The sequence below is a fragment of the Monodelphis domestica genome, chromosome 2 (genome assembly GCF_027887165.1).
Source record: "Monodelphis domestica isolate mMonDom1 chromosome 2, mMonDom1.pri, whole genome shotgun sequence".
Lineage (NCBI taxonomy): Eukaryota > Metazoa > Chordata > Mammalia > Didelphimorphia > Didelphidae > Monodelphis > Monodelphis domestica.
The window spans coordinates 523,672,501-523,689,441 of NC_077228.1; the positions used below are offsets into that span (position 1 = coordinate 523,672,501).

A 16,941-nucleotide genomic window follows, 5' to 3' on the forward strand; every position below is an offset into this window, starting at 1 on the left:
GGAGATGGTAGATTGGAGAATCATCAGCATAGTTATTAAATCCATGGGGGCTGATGATATCACTGAACAAAGTAGTACAGAGAGAGAAGGAGGAGGACAGAGTTCTGAGGGACACGTAAGATTAGAGAGCATGATCAGGAGAAGGCTCTAGAAAAGGGAAGAGAACCAGGAGAAAAGGTGTCCCCAAAACCTGGAGAGAAGAGAGAAAGAGGAGTCAGTGATGGACGGTCACTGCTCAAGGTTGCAGACGGGTCAAGGAGGACAGAAGAAAAGTTACTGTTTTGGGCATTAATAGATCAGGGGAGTGGCAGCTAGGTGGCACAGTGGTTGGAGTCAGGCCTAGAGAGGGGAGGTCCTAGGTTCAAATCTGGCCTCAAACACTTCCCAGCTGTGTGACCCTGGACAAGTCACTTAAGTCCCATGGTCTAGCCCTTTCCTCTCTTCTGCATTAGAACCCATACTTAGTATTGATTCTAAGACAGAAGGTAAGGGTTTAATAGAAAGGGAGACCACAGGTAACTCTGGAGGACAGATTCAGTGAGATGACAAAATCAGAAGCTGGGTTATAAAGGGTTTAGAGAAGTAGCCAAAAAGACAGTTGTACACCGAGGGGACTCGAAGCCCAAGATCCAGCCTCCAGGCACCACGTGCATTCCCAGCCTGGTTTCCGGTTTCTGTTTCTCAGCCCCGCCTTCCCAGGTCCTACCACCCGTGAATTAGCTCCACCTTCTCGAACGAGAGCCTGGAGCGCGCACGCGCAATAGGGACTTCTCCTTGCCCCGGAAGAGTCCAAACAGGTGAGAGGCGGCGCTGGCCCCGCCCTCGAAACTACAATTCCCAGGAGGTCACGCGCAGGGGCATGCGCGTTGAGGAGCTTGCGGAGAGGCGACGCCGGAGTTTCAGTGTGGTTGCCTCCCCTCGCTCTGTCTGTCGTTCCTGTCCCTCGGTCCGGCCTTGGAGCAGAGCTCAGCCTGGACCGGCCTGGCCTTTGCTGTCGGCTCGGCCGCCTGAAGCCCAGGGGCCCCGGAGCAACCTCGAGCCCCGGTAAGAAAGCTCCCAGGGCGCGGGAGGAAAAGGCCCTGTCCCGGGGGCGGGGGCAGGGTGGGGAAGGGGTGTGAGTATTGAGGGAGAGGGCAGCGAGGGGGAGAGGTGGGGAGAGGCAGCTTGGGGGGAGGCAAGGAGGGGAGCCTAGAAAGAGAGGATTGTGGAGGGGGCGGGGCAGTGGGGGAGAGGGGTGGGAGAGGTACTGGGGAGGGGGGGCGGAGAAAGGGCTGGGGGAGGGGGCGGGGCACCAAGGGGGCCTGAGGCTGGGGAGCTGTGGGAGGGAACAGGATTTGGGGCTCGTCAGACGACTGGGGGTTCCTCTCCCGGTCCCCAAAGTGGTGCTGCTGAGGCCAGAGAAGAGTGACTCGCGGGGGAGATGGCCGGCCCGGGTCAGAGTTCCTGGGTCACTGCTGGGCAGTTGTGGGACTCGGGGAGCCTTGTGAGTCATCTCGCGATCTCTCCTCCCCGGGGAGGGATTCGGACTGGGGCAAAGAAGCCCTGGATCTGCTAAGGCTTCTGGAACTTCAGCTTTTGTGTTGTTTCCCTTTTTTGACCCTCTCTTTGGTCGGCGTGGCCGGACTTCCCTTGCTCGAGTGTAACCGATTGTATACAGCTCACAGATTTGTGCATTTTCCAATCGGACAATGTTTATTAAGCGCCTAAGCGCCGAGGATGCCAGCTGGGAATACAAAGGAAAGGAAAGATGAAAGGGGCCCTTGCCTTCAAGGAGCTTACATTTTAATGGGGTAAACAACACGTGTAAATATTAGCCAATGCAAAATACATACAGAATAACGACAGCCATTTGGGGTCTAGCCAGGCTCACACAGACCAAGTTGATCTCAGCAGGGTGAATTTTTTTAACCCTCACCTTCCATCTTGGAGTCAATACTGTGTATTGGTGCCAAGGCAGAAGAGCGGTAAGGGCTAGGCAATGGGGGTTAGGTGACTTGCCCAGGGTCATACAGCTGGGAAGTGTCTGAGGCCAGTTGTGAACCCAGGTCTTCCTGACTTTAGGCCTGGCTCTCCAACCATTGTGCCACCTAGCCTTCCTTCACTCGGTGTCTTAAAGGCAGCATGCTAGGTGGTACTGTGGATAGTGTGTTAGGCCTGGAGTTGGAGACCCAAGAAATCCTGGGTCACTTAGCTTCTTCCTTCCTTTACTATAAAGTAGGGATAATAATAGCACCCAACTAAGGGCAGTTCGGTGGCTTAGTGGATAGAGAGCCAGGCCTGAAGGTCTTGGGTTCAATTAAGGCCTCATATCCTTTCTAGCTGTGTGTGTGACCCTGGGCAAGTTGCTTAACCCCAATTGGAACTGATACTTAATATCCATTCTAAGACAGAAGGTAAGAGCTTAAATAATAATAATAGCACCTACCTTCCAGGATTATTGTAGAGATCAAATTTGTAAAGGGTTTAGCACAATGCCTGGCACATAGTTGGTGCTGAATGAATTCATATTCCTTTCCTTTCCCTGCCCTAAAAGTATATTGGGTATGGGACAGCTGTAATTACACAGAAAATGCATAAACTCAAAAAGGATTTCTACAGGGGCAGCTAGGTGGTACAGTGGATAGAGACTCAGGCCTAGAATTAGGAGGGCCTGGGTTCAAATTTGGCCTCAGACACTTTGTAACCGGGTGACCCTGAGTAAGTCACCTAACCCCTTGCCCTTCCACCTTAGAGTTGTTACTAAGGCAGAAAAATAAGTTAAAAAAAAAAAACTTTAAAAGCCCATGAACAAATACATATAAAGCTCCCAAATATCTCACTAGGAGCCCCCCACCCCACCAATGTTTTTTGGGGAGAAATAGTCCTTCCCATCAAACCTGCACCATCCACCAACTCATGCAGTAGTGGCAAGATCCAAGTTTCCTGGACCTTTTCTTTAAGAAAAAACAGCAGGGTGAGTCTGTCCTAATGCCTCTACTTGCCATCCAACTCTAGTATTATTCCTGATGGCTTAATAGTGAGGATCTGAGCTTCTTTCTTTTGCTGAGGTATCATGTCTTTTCCCATCTGACACATGGGGAAAGGAGGTTCGATATAGGTGCTGAGATCCAAGGCCTAAGTGGGGAACTTGTGGTGTTCTCGCCTTGTGGCTGCCTGGAGGGATGCTGTACCTCATATGTGATCCACTGGACTTTGGAAACAAATCTGCCCATGCTGCTAGCACCCCAGCTGCAGGGAGCCCATTCAACAGCTGGGCTTTCCTTTTCCATCACTGCTGTTTTTAAATTAAAATCTGATCTCCCTTGTCATTGGCTGGCAGACAGACACAGATGGGCCTTGGAATTTGTGGGGCTGAGTCAGCAAGCCTTTGAGATTGGCCTGGTTTCTGTTGCTCATGTTTTATATCAAAATGCAAATCAAACCAGGAGTTTCCTCCAGTGTCCCCATCGTTGCCTGTGCCAGTTCTCTGGAGAATAAAGGCCAGGACAGATAGGACACTTGATTTTTTCCCCCTACCTTCCTGAAGTGGCTCTGACAAAGAAGATTGGGAGGAGGAGGGGGCCTATATAAATGAAGGTGGCTTTCTGCCAGCTGCTTGTGTTGTCGAACCAGTCTTCATGGGATTACCTTTACTCTTATCCTACATGGAGCCAGGCTCTCTCAAGGGAGAGACACTTGTCCTGAAAGTCTGGAAGGAAAACTTGTTTTCTTTTGGTTTTTAAATGCTAGGATGTATTCTTTTTCTTTCAGTAGCTTTGGTACCCTTTAAAACAAAGCATCTCTTAATGCTGGGCAGTAGAGAAGAAGTCTCCTGAAGCCACCTGGTGGGGCCCAGAGGCTACACTGTTGGATTTCCTTATGTAATCATTCTGGTGGCGGATTGTATCCCGTTGAGTTGCCTTTAATCTTACTGGGTCCTGTCTTGGCTCCTGAGTGGCTCAGCATGTGACTGGCAAGGCTGAAGCCTGGTGATTGTCTTGATGGTGAAACTTGGGTTGAGAAACCAGGTTGTCAATCAGAAGACAGAAGATTCTGGGCTTTCCATGATTTGGAAGAAAGTTCTTTGCTTCTCCATTAAATCCTTTCTGATTCCTCCTAATGTCACCAGGGCCCCCCTGGGCTCTCAAAGACTGTGCCAACAGAAGATAAGCTGGAAAAGCTTTGAGAATTTGCCCACACTGGATATCTGGTGTCCAGAGCCCAGCCTTGCTATGTTGGGAGACACTGCCAGACTGACCTCAGGGTGATGAGTTTCTCAGTCTCAGAAGCCATCTGCCAACTCATAGAGGGGTCATGGCCCAGCGCCAGCACCTCCACCCAAATCACATATCCTTGAAATAGTGAACAAGGAGAAAGTTGGGCTCCGGCGCCTGAGTTGCAGTGAGGCATTTGGGGCTTTGTGCCCTATGCAGTCTTAGAGACCAATGCCCAGTGGGCTTGTTAATCCTTAAAGTGGAATAGAGAGGTCATTTAGGTCAAGAACAGGGCTGGGCATTCTGGTTCAGCTCTATTAGTAATGAAGGGCTTCCCTCTTTTGCCATGTGATTACACTCGATCTGGTATAAAATTCACACTTGGGACTCTGGATAGATTTCAGGCTATCTGTGGTCTTGAATAGGAAATTTTTATTTTACTATAATTGGTTTCCTTTAACATCCCAGTATCTTATGCATTTACAAACATTATTCTCTTGGTCCACAAACCTCAGCAGCCTGCCTAAGGGGACCATGACACAAAAAGAGGTTAAGAACTCCTACACTCAATTGTCTTTTAAAGTTTCTTGGAGCTCCTGCAATGTTTCTTTGCCCGATCTCCTGAGAACTGACTTGGTCTGGAGACATCCCAGGCACAAATCACAAAATACTTACAATTCTGACAGCCAAGTATCCTGAAGATAGTCTCATCCTGGGGCTGCCCCTTTCAGGGGAAGGAGCAGTGGACAATGGACAAGTCTGTTAGTTTCACTCTCCTTCAGGAAGCCAAGGAGTGCCAGGGTGGCAACAGCTAGATTCTTTTCTAGAGCCTGTTCCTTGACACCAAGATTAAGCCCTTTCCTCCCATTTCCCAGGATTATATGCATGGCATGGGCAACTGGCCCATCTCTGCTGTGCTGAACGATCTGATTTAAGTCATTGGCTTGCCTTTTGAAGCTCCTATGCGAGAGAAGGTTCGGAGTAATTTTTGACAGTGTTTCCAATGCCATTATTGCTGGGCCAACATACATCCTAACTGGTGATTGCTAGCATATTTTTAAAGAGAGTTTTCTTCTGGAAACACTGCAAAGTGTTCAAACATGTGGTTTTACCACTACAAATTACTTCCTTGTGTAACTCAGTAGGTTCGACAAACATAACTTTGAATGTCCACTGTCTCAAAGATATCTTGAAGGGCCATACTCTCTTCATACACCACAGCAAGGAGGTCCTTGCTCAAGCTGTGTCAGATTACAGATTTCATCCTCCAAGAAGTATGTAGACACCTCAAAGGGCTAAAAAGAGTCTAGTCTAGGAAATAGAGGGAGTGAATTAGAATGATTGTGTGTAAAAAAAAAAAGGGAATATAATGATGTGAAACGGGGTAACATTGTGGCCTCTTAGCAGCTATGTGCCTTCAAGAATGATGAAAGAGGGGCCAGTTGGGTAGCTCAGTGGATTGAAAGCCAGGCCTAGAGACGGGAGGTCCTGGGTTCAAATCTGGCCTCAGATACTTCCCAGCTGTGTGACCCTGGGCAAGTTACTTGACCCCCATTGCCTAGCCCTTACCGCTCTTCTACCTTGGAACCAATACAGAGTATTGGTTCCAAGATGGAAGGTAAAGGTTTAAAATAAAATTAAAAAAAAGAATGATGTAAGAGACATCATCTATGATGTGTAAGATGTAACAGTGAGTAGTAACTGATGGATATTCCAATTGCTGTCATAGAATGCACCCAGAGGAAGACCTCTTGATTTAGGCCATGGAGGATATATGGAAGGGCATGGGCTTGAGTTATGCAAGGCAGAGATGAGCCATGATAGTCATCCATGGGGATGAGGTTGTTGATCAGTTTTCATCAGTGGAAAGAGATTTGGCCTGGGAGGCACAAAGTCTGGGTTCATTACTAACTCGCTTAGGAGAATTTTAGAAGTAACCTCCATTTGTTCATCCAAAAAAATGGTTTAAAATAGATGATCTCTAGTCCAAAGATCTTTCTAGTCTTAAGATGGTGTGTTCTTAAATATTTATAGAACCTTATAGCATCTTAGAGCAGTAAAGCTGGAAGGACTTTAGAGACCATGTAGGCCAGTGTTGGCGAACCTTTTAGAGAGTGTGTGTTCAAACTACACCTTCAAGCCACCTGTGAGAGGCATGTCCCCCTACCCCCCTGCCCTAGGGAGAGGAGAAGGAAGTGCTCACATTGGTCAGACAGACAGAGGGACAGGGCATGGAACAAATGTCCTTAGGTGTGGTGGAGAGGGGGAACGGAGTAGCCCCCTCTGTGCCTCAGGGACACATGTGCCATGCTTTCACCATCATGGATCTAGGCCAGCTCCTTCATTTTACAGATTAGGAAACTGAGATCACGGAAATTTGGTAATTGAGCCTGAGGTTACACAGCCAGGACTAGAGCTCTAGCTTCCATCGGGTGAGGTGGTCTGTGCAAGATGGAAGTTGGTGTCCAACCATTCTTCCAAGTCCTTTAAAGATAGAACATGGACTGAGTATGGAAGCTCAGTGGAAGACTGAAGTGCTCAGTACACCAGGCTTCTGAGCCCTGCAGTGGGGTTCCCATATGTTGGGGAGAGGTGATGGTTTTGTCATTGTCATTGCCCCGGTGCTTTTTGTTAGATTCACTTTCTCTGATTGTTTTGAAGAACAGCATGGTATCGGCATGCTTATTCTCCAACACGACCCCCATTGATGTGATGGTTCCTTGCTCATTTTTATGTGACACGTGAGAACGTGAAGGCTTTGCTACAGTTGTCCATTTTTTAATGAAAGTACCTTTCAGGTAGAATGGAAGCTATACAATATCTGTGTGCTCCAGAGGCCTGTTTCTGAGAAGCTTTGAAAATGAATCCAGTAATAGTGGAAACAAGGAGTCCTGGGCCCTTGCTCTCATTTTCCCTTTTTCTCAGAATTGTTTTCTCCTTTGAAAAACAACAATTCCTATGACCAGGGGCTTTTGAAATGATATTGAATGATCTCTGAAGTTAACGGGAGAGGGAGTATATGATTCATGTTGGTAGTATTCCAGTAATCAGAGTAATTCATTCATTCAAATAGAATATGAGCAGGTGTTTCTGATCTGACAACTTAAGAAGTCTCTGCACAGCCATTCTTGGGGCTTCTCATGTATCTGGGGATCTAATGCGCTTCCTTCCCTCCCTCCCTTCCTCTCTCTTCTTGTCTCTTTCCCTCTCTACCTCCCTCTTTCACCCCATCCTCTCCCTCCATCTCTGCCTGCCTCTCTCTGCTTCTGATAATTGTTTTGGGAAACTATGAAGGCTTTGCGTTTCAGGCCTCCTTTCCTTCCCTTTCCAAGTTCTCAGCTTGACTTCAGGGGCTAGGCTGGGCCTGTCCTCTGTCAATGGTGCCCTGTAGTGCCAGGCCCATTTTAAGGGCAGCACCTGCTCATTTGGAGAGTTTCTTCCTGGACATGGTTTGGCATATCCATAAGTGAAGAATACGCACCAGGTGACCTTGGACCATCGATAGACTCGAGGCTGTTTTTATCCCTTGTCAATAGGCAGCTGACCCTGCAGCATGGAAGTTTCTCGAGGACAGGCACGTTTTGGTTTTTTGTCTTTGCAGCTCCTCTGCCTAGGGCAGAGCCTGGCTCCTAGCAGGAGCTCAGTAAATCCCGCAGAAAGGAGCCCGTTTCAACCAGAACGTCGGCATGACCCTCCCGCCCTGAGAGGGCGTGCAGTCAGTAGGCCCTCGGGATGTTCAGGAGCCCCCAGAGGGAGCCCAGTATCTCCGACCTCGGGCTCGACTCACCCTCCCTTCAGGCAGCCTCTTAACGCTTGCCATGGCAGTGGATAGGAAAAGCCCAAGACCCCATCCTGCCCCGGCCTAGCCTGTGCCCTTTGGGCAGCCCTCAGCGTGTGGCCTCCTCTGTAAAATGGGCGTCATGCCTGACCTCTCACAGCATTGCGTGTATGTGTGAAAGCATCGCCGAGCTGCCAGGTGCTTGCTGGTCTCTAATTCTGAATCATCCCCAGGAAAACGGGAGGTTCCCAGAGTCCGGGATGATTCAGTGCAGCCAGGGGCCCTGTTAGCTGTTGGTCAGTATGGGCAGGGATTCTGTCCCTCAAGGAGCCGATCTGAGCCTCGCCTCGGGGTGCTGAACTGATCCAGATGCCAGGCTTTATCCTTGGATGAGTTAAGGCGCTGTCTAATTCCAGACCCGTAAGCAAGGGCCCCTCGGGGCGGCCTTCGGGGCTGGCATAGAAGGGCCCGATCCCCAGGCCTGATGGGGGCGGGGTGTAAATGTTGTCTACGTCCTGGATTGGGAGCCAGCAGGGCCCTCTTCCTCACCTAACAAGCTGGTGTTGAATGCAGTCACCCACTCTGAGCTCTAGAGTATGGATCTCCTGGGGAGCCGCTGACGCGTGGGTTGACCCTGTGAAGCCCCCTATAGAGACCCAGACGGGAGATACAGCGACCCCCCACGGGAGTCCTGTAACATCTGTCTGTGGGAATAACCTGAGGTGGAAAGAGGGGGCTGAGGAACTGGGAGAATAATAATGGCTCAGAGACAGAAGTAGAAACACATGGGGGTAGGAATGAGAGGACAAGTGGGGGGTACCAACCCTCGATACCCCTATAGACAAGAGTCTGACTGCGGTGCTGGAAAAGGAGGGAGTCAGCTCCTTGGTGCGAATCACGCCGTGGGTTTGTGCATTGGTTGAATGACAGCATCCAAGAGGTGGAGTTTGATCCAAGCCCCAGCCTCAACACCCCGATCCAAAAGCTCTGTCAGTGACCTTGCTCCCAGCCCCGCCCACGCCAGGAAGCCAGGACTGTCCCTTTAACATCTAGAGTTCTGACCGCGGGTCTGGTGGTGTAATATCATACAACATACTCCCAAATGCTAATGTGCCTGGCATGTTACGCCCCCATCTTCACCTTCACGCGTCCCCTTTGCTTCCCTTTCCAGTACTCCGCTCTGAGCTCAGTGTAGGCTGGGCCTGTTCCCTGTGAAGTGCCCGTTTTAAGGGCACTGAGAAGCGAACTCTAAGCTGCCTCCTTCACCCCCTCTGAGGTTGTTAAACTGTTTGCTTGGAAAGCACAGAATGGCGGCAGTAGGAATGCCCTTCCAGCAGGTGGGGGGGCCTCATTCCTGAGTCTGGCACTGCCTCTGAGCTAGCTCCTGCGGGGGTCGTCGGCACTATTTACACACAGGGAAACCAAGCTTAGAGAGATCCGATGACTTCCCAGGTCCTCATCTAGTCACCGTTGGAGTCGGGGTGCCATCACTGACAGTCTGCCTTGTCACTTTACGACTTGTGGAACTTTGACCAAGACCCCAAAAGTGCTTTTTAAAACAGTCTGTCCTAGTGACAACTCTCAAGACAGAAGAGCGAAGGCAAGGCAAATGGGGTTGCCCAGGGTCACACACCTAGGAAATATCTGAGGTCAGATTCGAACCCAGTTCTTCTCATGCTACCTAGCTGCCCTGACACCGCAGTTTCCTCTGTAAAATGAAGGAGTTGCTTTAGTTGATCTCCAGGGCCTTTAGAGCTCAGTCTATGAGCCCGCGATTCTCCTTATGCATCACTTCTCTCAATATGCACACTACTCTTTTTTTGGTGTTTTTTTTACCATTCCTTTTTTTTTTAAGTAACTTTTCTTTTGTTTAACAAGTTTTTGTTTTCTTACATTGCTGTGACTTTACCCATCCTTATTCCTGGTGACTCTACCAACTCTTACTCCCATAACAAAGCGGTGAGTCCACAAGCGTTTATGAAATGCCTACTGCAAGCCAGGCACTGTGGACTAATTGCTACTGCTACAAAGACAAAAACGGAATAGCCCTTACCCTAGAGGGGCTTACGGTCTACTGGGGGAGGTGGTCTCCTGGAATCTCTGCAAAATAATCCACGATGATTTGAGGACAGGGAGAGAGGCACCAGAACGTGGGCTTAAGCTGAGTTTGGAAGGAAACAAATGTTCAAATAGATGAGAGATGAGGAGGAGGAGGAGGGAGTACTTTGTAGGCCTAGAGGACAGCCTGTACAAAGGCTTGGAGATGGTAGATAGAGGAGTAGCCTCCCCACACAGGGGAACAGCAGGAGGACAGGTTTGGCTAAATCATGAGCTACAGGAAGGCTTTAAATGCCCCAAAGAGATGTTTGTATTCGATTCTAGGGGGTAAGAGGGAGTGCCACAGTCATATCTGGGGTTTGGGGAAATCACTGACCACAGCACGCAGGATGAATGGAGACCAAGCAGCCTGGGAGGCCGTGACAAATAGTCCAAGTGAGGCAATAAGGCCCTGGACTAAGGATGGTGGAGTCACCGCAGAGGCCTCAATAAGGCAAGCCAGTGCTGGGACTGACCGTGTGTGTGGAACACGCCACCTCTTCACCAGGAAGAGAGAGCCAGACTTTACCTGCAGTGTTTTGAGTTGGGATTGGTTGGTGGCAGTTGTATGGTTTTTTTATCTTTGCTCTCCTGTAGTTGTATCTCTCGGTGGGAGGGTATGTACAGGTTTCTGATATTTCGAGAATAGTTTTACATTTGTTTCCAGAAGAACTGGACCACTTCACAATCCATGGAGAGCCGCTGGCTGCCAGGCTTCCCACAGACCCCATGACCCTTTTTTCCTGCCTTTTGTTCACTCTAGCAATCTGATCATGGCTATCAAGTGAAACTGCCAGTTTTTTGATTTGCGTTTTTCTTAATTAATGATTTGGAGCATTTTTTGGTATGGCTGTTGAGTTGTAAGTCTCCTTGTGAAAGCTGCTCATAACCTCTGGTTGTTTCTGGTGGGCCTGGCTCTTGTTCTTAAACATTTATACTGATTCTCTACCTCTTGGATTTTGGAACTTTGTTCTCCTTTCGGTACTGATTTTCTGTTATGTAACAGCTTTTTAAATTTTCTGTCATCAAAAATCCCCCCCCCCCTTTTTTTTTGCATTTACAGTCAGTCCCAGTTGTGAAAGGTGCCACTTTCCATTCCCTTTTTTATGCAGTGATCTTTTATATTTAGATTGCTTATCCATTTGGTGCTCATTGGGGCAAATGGGGCAAGATTGTCTAACCTTTTTCTTTTAAATTTCGTCCTGATTTTCCCAGCAGCTCTTGTTGTCCAGGGGCTCCTTTGCCTTGTGAGGTACAATCTCAGGATTGTAGCAGGAGTGATTTGCTGCCACCTTCCACCACCTTGTGATGACTTCTGCTCTGTCTCTGAGAGGCATCGGTTTCACACAAGATGGGGTCATTCTTGTTGGCAATAACTGCTCTGTCATTCCACTTTTCAGGTCTGAGGGAAGTGACGAGCGATGAGCTTCAGAGAAGCCCCCCAACCAGTGTAGCTTGAAGGAATTCTGCAAAGCCAGGCACCCTAGAAGATGGCCGTGGCTGCACCGTACCCCAGCCCTATGGTGGTGGCTGTGTGGGAATGGCAAGACGAGCTTGGCACGTGGCACCCCTACAGTGCCAATGTATGTAACTACATAGAGCAGCAGTTTATGAACCAAAAGGGCCAGCGATTTGGACTGGGAAGTTTGTCTAGCAGTATTCCCTTGGGCCAAGCCGACCCCACGCTGGCCCCTTACATCATCGACCTCCCCAGCTGGACCCAGTTTCGCCAGGACACAGGTGAGACATTTCCTCTTGGACTGTCGGGGTGGGGAGTTGGAAGGAAGCAAGGAGATTACTCTGTCCTGAAATGTTCCATTTTCAAGGCTTTAGAACTACCAAGATGCAGCTGTCTAGTCGTTTTGCACTGGGGCTAAAGTAGTAAAAGAACTTCTGTCTGTCTCAACGGTCAGAGGATTTAGAAGTTTGACGGGAATGGGCCATTGTCACTGACCCCGCTCCAAGCCTGCACCTCTAAGAAATCAGGCATCCAGAACGTGAATGGCACACAGCTAGGGCCTGATAAACACTTGTACCCTTAAGCAGGCTTCAGACTGATACATATACAGGAGATGGCAATGATCATCCTAGGAGGCAGCTAGGTAGCTCTAGGGATTGAGGCGAGGCCTAGAGATGAGAGATCCTGGGTCCAGATGTGGTCTCAGAGCTTTCTAGCCGTGTGTGATCCTGGGCAAGTCACTTGACCCCCATTGCCTAGCCCTTATAGCTCTTCTGCCTTGGAACCCATACATTGTATTGATTCTAATCAGAAGGTAAGGGTTAAAAAAAAAGAATGAACTTCCTTTGGATGGTGCCAGCTTTGTCTGTCTGGCTCCCCTGTCTCAAACACTGGACCAAGTACGTTTTCCCCCTCCATAGTCCCAGCCCTTGAATTTTTCTCTCTCTGGTGATCTCAGAAGATAGTTGTATTTGCTGGGGCCCTAGCTTGGCGGTCAGTTTTCAGTGGTTTTTCAAATGATGTTTTTGTGGATATTTTTAGGCAGGCAAAATTCTCAGAACCAAATTGTAGGCATTCAGCTTCAAGACTGAAGACTTGGGAGAGCATTTTCAATCAGTTCCCAGGACTCAGTGGGCCATCTGGTTCATTCTGCTGTCCAGTGGAGTTAGAGACACTTTCACACTCCATATGTAGGAGCCAAGAATCAGCCATTCCTCCAAGGGTGGACTCTAGCAGAGCCTGGAAATTACATCTGTTTCTGGCAGACACTAGGTCTTCCTCTGTTTATCCTTTTCTCCACTTGGCCAGTTCTGGCTTTAGAGTTTCTCTTTGCTTCACTTCCTTATCACAGCTCTTTGAGGTCGGCAGTGCACGTTATCCTCATTGACAGGTGAGGAAATTGAGGCACAGGCTACATTTCTTAGCCTGTTGTAGTTGGCCATCCTACTGGAATTTCTTTGTGTGGGACTGGATCAGATGTGTTGCTACTGAACAGCAGGCTACTGACAAACCTCCAGTCTGTTCTTGCTGGAATCTGAATGGATGAGAATTCTCCCCAGGCAGCGTTCTGTTTGCTCTATTTTCAAAGGGTAGCTTCTTCTCTGCCCTCACTCCATTCTGGTCTCTCTAAAGGAAACTACTGTGAATAACAGGAAACCAGGGTTTTAAGTTGTAGAAGCAGCATCCCTACAGATCAGTGACAGCTGCAGTCAGAGCTTGAGCTCTGAGGGCTCTGGCCAGGACAGATTAACTCCAGTGACCGACCGGGCGGCAGGGACAGCTCTTCTCCTGGGCTGTTTGTTTATCCATTCCTCGACCCATTGACTAATAAATAATCCATTCTTCTAGCTCTTTCCTTTTCATCTGATTCCTCCCATTTTTGGTCATCGGTAGATGTGAAGAAAACCTTGAAGCTTCCTGCTATCGCCGCTCCCATCTTTGTCTACATTCAGAGTTTCATAGGTCTCTGATGAATGTGATCTTGCCTTCTCTTTTAGACAGATCCCTATGGCATTTATGTCCTTCTCTGGCTGTAGAGTAGACCTTGCCCTGCAGCTTTAGTATATGGCATATGCGCCAGTGTCTGATACCCTGGTGAGCATCGCAATGCTTAGCTTTTCCCTTTCCTCCCTTCTCTTGCTTGGGCCTCTTTCCATGTTCTACAGCTACCTGGAACTCTAGAAAGCACCTCTAGTATATTCTGGAGTCCTCTTTTTATCCCTAGCAACTGTGTATGGGGCTTAACTTGGGCTTGCCATTCTGGCTTGTTTGAAGTGCTGAACTTTGATGCCTGATACACCACTTAATAATTGTTTTAACTTCTTCCTTCCCAGAGGAGAGCCTGTCTGAGCTACTTCAAAGATCCCCTTTATCTGTGGATTTCATAGGGGCTTACTAGGGACCAGTCGAGGCAGCACTGTACAGTCATATGTTCCCTCACTGATTAATTCAAGTGAAATGAAAAACATTTTGAAAATTAATGCTTAAAAGAGGCATTGCAAGGGATGCAACTAGGTGGCATGGTAGGTAGAGAGCAGGAGGAATCAGGAGGACCTAAGTTCAAATGTAGCCTCAGGCACTTCCTAATTGTGTGACTTTTAACCCTAATTACCTAGTCCTTGCCCTTCTGTCTTAGCGTTTTTACTAAGATTCAAAGTAAAAGTTTAAAGATAAAATAAAATTAATACTTTATATAATCCCTTGAACATGAAAGGAGCCCCACGAATTAGACTGTAGGGATTGGCTATGGTAGTTCTTTTAGCTCTTACTTTAAATTTTTGTGGGATACTTCAAGGGATGATAATTTTTCTTTCCCTTTGGGGCTGTTAATTTGGTTCATTTCAGTAAATATGCCAGCCTTCATTCTCTTATTTAATGGCTTAAGGGTTTGGCTTGTCTTTGATTGGGAGGCACTTTATTCTGAGGCCTTCCTCCCTATACCTATAGATGATGAAACCAGTATTGGACATAATCTTTCCAGTTGATTTTTGTACTGTTGCATCTCTCTTCTGCCAACATCTATATTTTCTGAAGACTTGGCATCATTCAGACTGCCTAGAATGGAAAATCAGTGTTGTCAAGAAGGCGGAAGCTCTATTTGTTGGGGTAGCTCCAGTGAGGAGGAGGGAGTAAGGCCTGTTTCTGGAGTATCTGGCTCCCTTCACCTTTTCTCAGTTAGTGGTATAAGCAGGATAGGGGATGAGGACAGGTTTTCCTGGCAACATAGGAACTGTCCTTGCTAAATAACCTTTAGATGGGTGGAGAAGGAGTTTTTTTTTTTTTTAAACCCTTACCTTCCGTCTTGGAGTCAATACTGTGTATTGGCTCCAAGGCAGAAGAGTGGCAAGGGTAGGCAATGGGGGTCAAGTGACTTGCCCAGGGTCACACAGCTAGGAAGTGTCTGAGGCCAAATTTGAACCTAGGACCTCCCGTCTCTAGGCCTGGCTCTCAATCCACTGAGCTACCCAGCTGCCCCCAGAGAAGGAGTTTTATAAAGTCCTTAAAGATCTTGAACATTGATTTTGTCGAATCATAGACCTGTTTTCAATGTTAGAACGAAAAGGCTATTCAAGATCATCTCTCCATCTTGTTTCATAAATGAAGGGATGGAGGTGTACGAAGAGTGTTTAAGGCAGTGAGTGGTCTGGTAGGCAGAACCTCAGCTTTGGCATCCCAGGGAACTGGATCCAAAGCCTGAATGTGTAATTGGAAATCTGTTACCCTAAAAACTACATTTCCCAGGAGCCCACTGACTTCCTATCATTATGTACTTCCTGTAGACAGGTGATAAATTCAGTGGGCGTTCCTGCTCTTTGGGCTTCCTGTCTGGACAGTGGTAAGCAGGGGTTTTGAACAGGCTGATTAGCTATGGGCATGTGGTTTTTTATTTGTTACCTTCTTATTCCTTTACTTCAAATAAAGCTCTTAAAATATAATATTTTTATTATTTCACATTAATTTTAATTTTTACATGAGTCTGCTACTTAAGACTGAGGTGACTTCACTTCCCTGGCCCCATTTGACCTCCTCCTCTCAGAATTGGAGTACTCCTTCCAGAGATGGAAGAATTGCTTTTGAGAAGGAGTTCCCATGGTTTGAGACCAAGATCCAAGGCCACCAAACCTAGAAGAAAAGTAGATATTTTGAACCAAAAACCAAAAGGGAACATTTTCCCATCCCCTCCCCATATCTAGCCTACCCTTTACTCCCAGAATAACCCCCGAGGTGTGTGCACAACCAGTCCTCCCTGAGTCTTCTCAGAGGGCCATGCCTGGGGTAAACCTATCCCTTTAGCTTTGGGGAAAGGGATGGATGTACCTGGCCTAGTCACCATCCCCTACCCCTCCAATTGGTTTGAGAACATCCTCCAGGCACTCACCAGGGACACTCACAGCTGGGAATTGCTCAGTTGCTGAGAACATCCCATGATGGAGTTCCTTTAAGTTCAACTTATTAAAAAAAGAAAACTGCTCTGTCATGTCACCCAGCCCTTTGCCCTTAGGAGAGGTCTGATTCCCGAAAGCGTCTCATTGCTCCTGTGTACAATTTCTTTTGCAACAGGAACCATGCGCTCCGTGCGGCGCCATCTCTACCCTCAGCATTCGGCCCCGGGTAGGGGGATTGTCTGGGAGTGGCTGAATGATGACAGCTCCTGGACTGCCTACGAAATGAGCGTCTGTGAATACCTGGAGCAGCAGTTTTCCCGGGCCACCCAGCGCGTCGATCTGTCTCCTCTGGGCTACAACTATGAAGTGGACTGTGCCACGTATACTCAGGTTAACAAGACGTCCAGTTACCGCCGTCGTGTGCAGCGCCGCCAGGGGCCCCCCTACCCCGTGACGGCTGTCATCGCCGTGCCTGGCCACGCGGGGATGGCTTGCTCGTGCCACCAGTGCCTAGCCAACAGTGGGTCTGGCCCTGTCAACAACCGCTACAGACACTCCATGACCCACCTCCCCGCATACGTCCCACCTCAGCCCGCCCACCGGACTGCTCCCATGGGCACGTACACAGGCTACGCGCCCTACAGCAAGCCTTCCTTGTCCGGGGCCAGGTCCGCTCCGAGGCTCAATGTTGCCAACCCCTGGAGCATGGTGACCCCCGTCATGGGGGTGGTCCCCGTCTACCCCTCCAGCCTTCCTCATCTCGTACCTCAGCGCCCACCCCCCGGACCCACTGCGGCTAAAATCAGGTATTCCATTTTATCGCTCGCTATTCTACCTTGCTCTCAGGGTCTGGGTGTCCCTCCATTTGTCTAGGGAGGCTTCCCCGTGCCAGAACATTTCAGATGACGGGTGCTTTCTGAGCTCTGGCTTGCAGGACTTGGTCATTCCTGCGCCTCCTGGCACCGTACTTTGAGGAGGGTTCTCTGCTGCCACTGGCCCTGCCCCTCTCTTCTCTGCTTCCCTTCCTGT

The 16,941-nt window shown here is 48.6% G+C and overlaps 1 protein-coding gene across 4 annotated transcripts in view; it reads left to right on the top strand.

Moving 5' to 3' along the window:
* Positions 1–835: 835 nt before the first annotated feature.
* DTX2 (deltex E3 ubiquitin ligase 2) overlaps positions 836–16,941 on the top strand; it is a 46,943-nt gene continuing 30,837 nt past the window's right edge. For 2 of the 4 annotated variants that reach the window (XM_007485983.3, XM_056819798.1), the window contains exons 1-3: positions 844–1,044; positions 11,469–11,808; positions 16,088–16,718. In XM_007485983.3, coding sequence (XP_007486045.1) covers positions 11,559–11,808; positions 16,088–16,718 — 881 coding nt within the window. In that variant the 5' untranslated portion in view covers positions 844–1,044; positions 11,469–11,558. Of the gene's footprint in view, positions 1,045–11,468; positions 11,809–16,087; positions 16,719–16,941 lie in introns of all 4 variants that reach the window. The other 2 variants (XM_007485984.3, XM_007485982.3) reach the window with 2 other exon arrangements.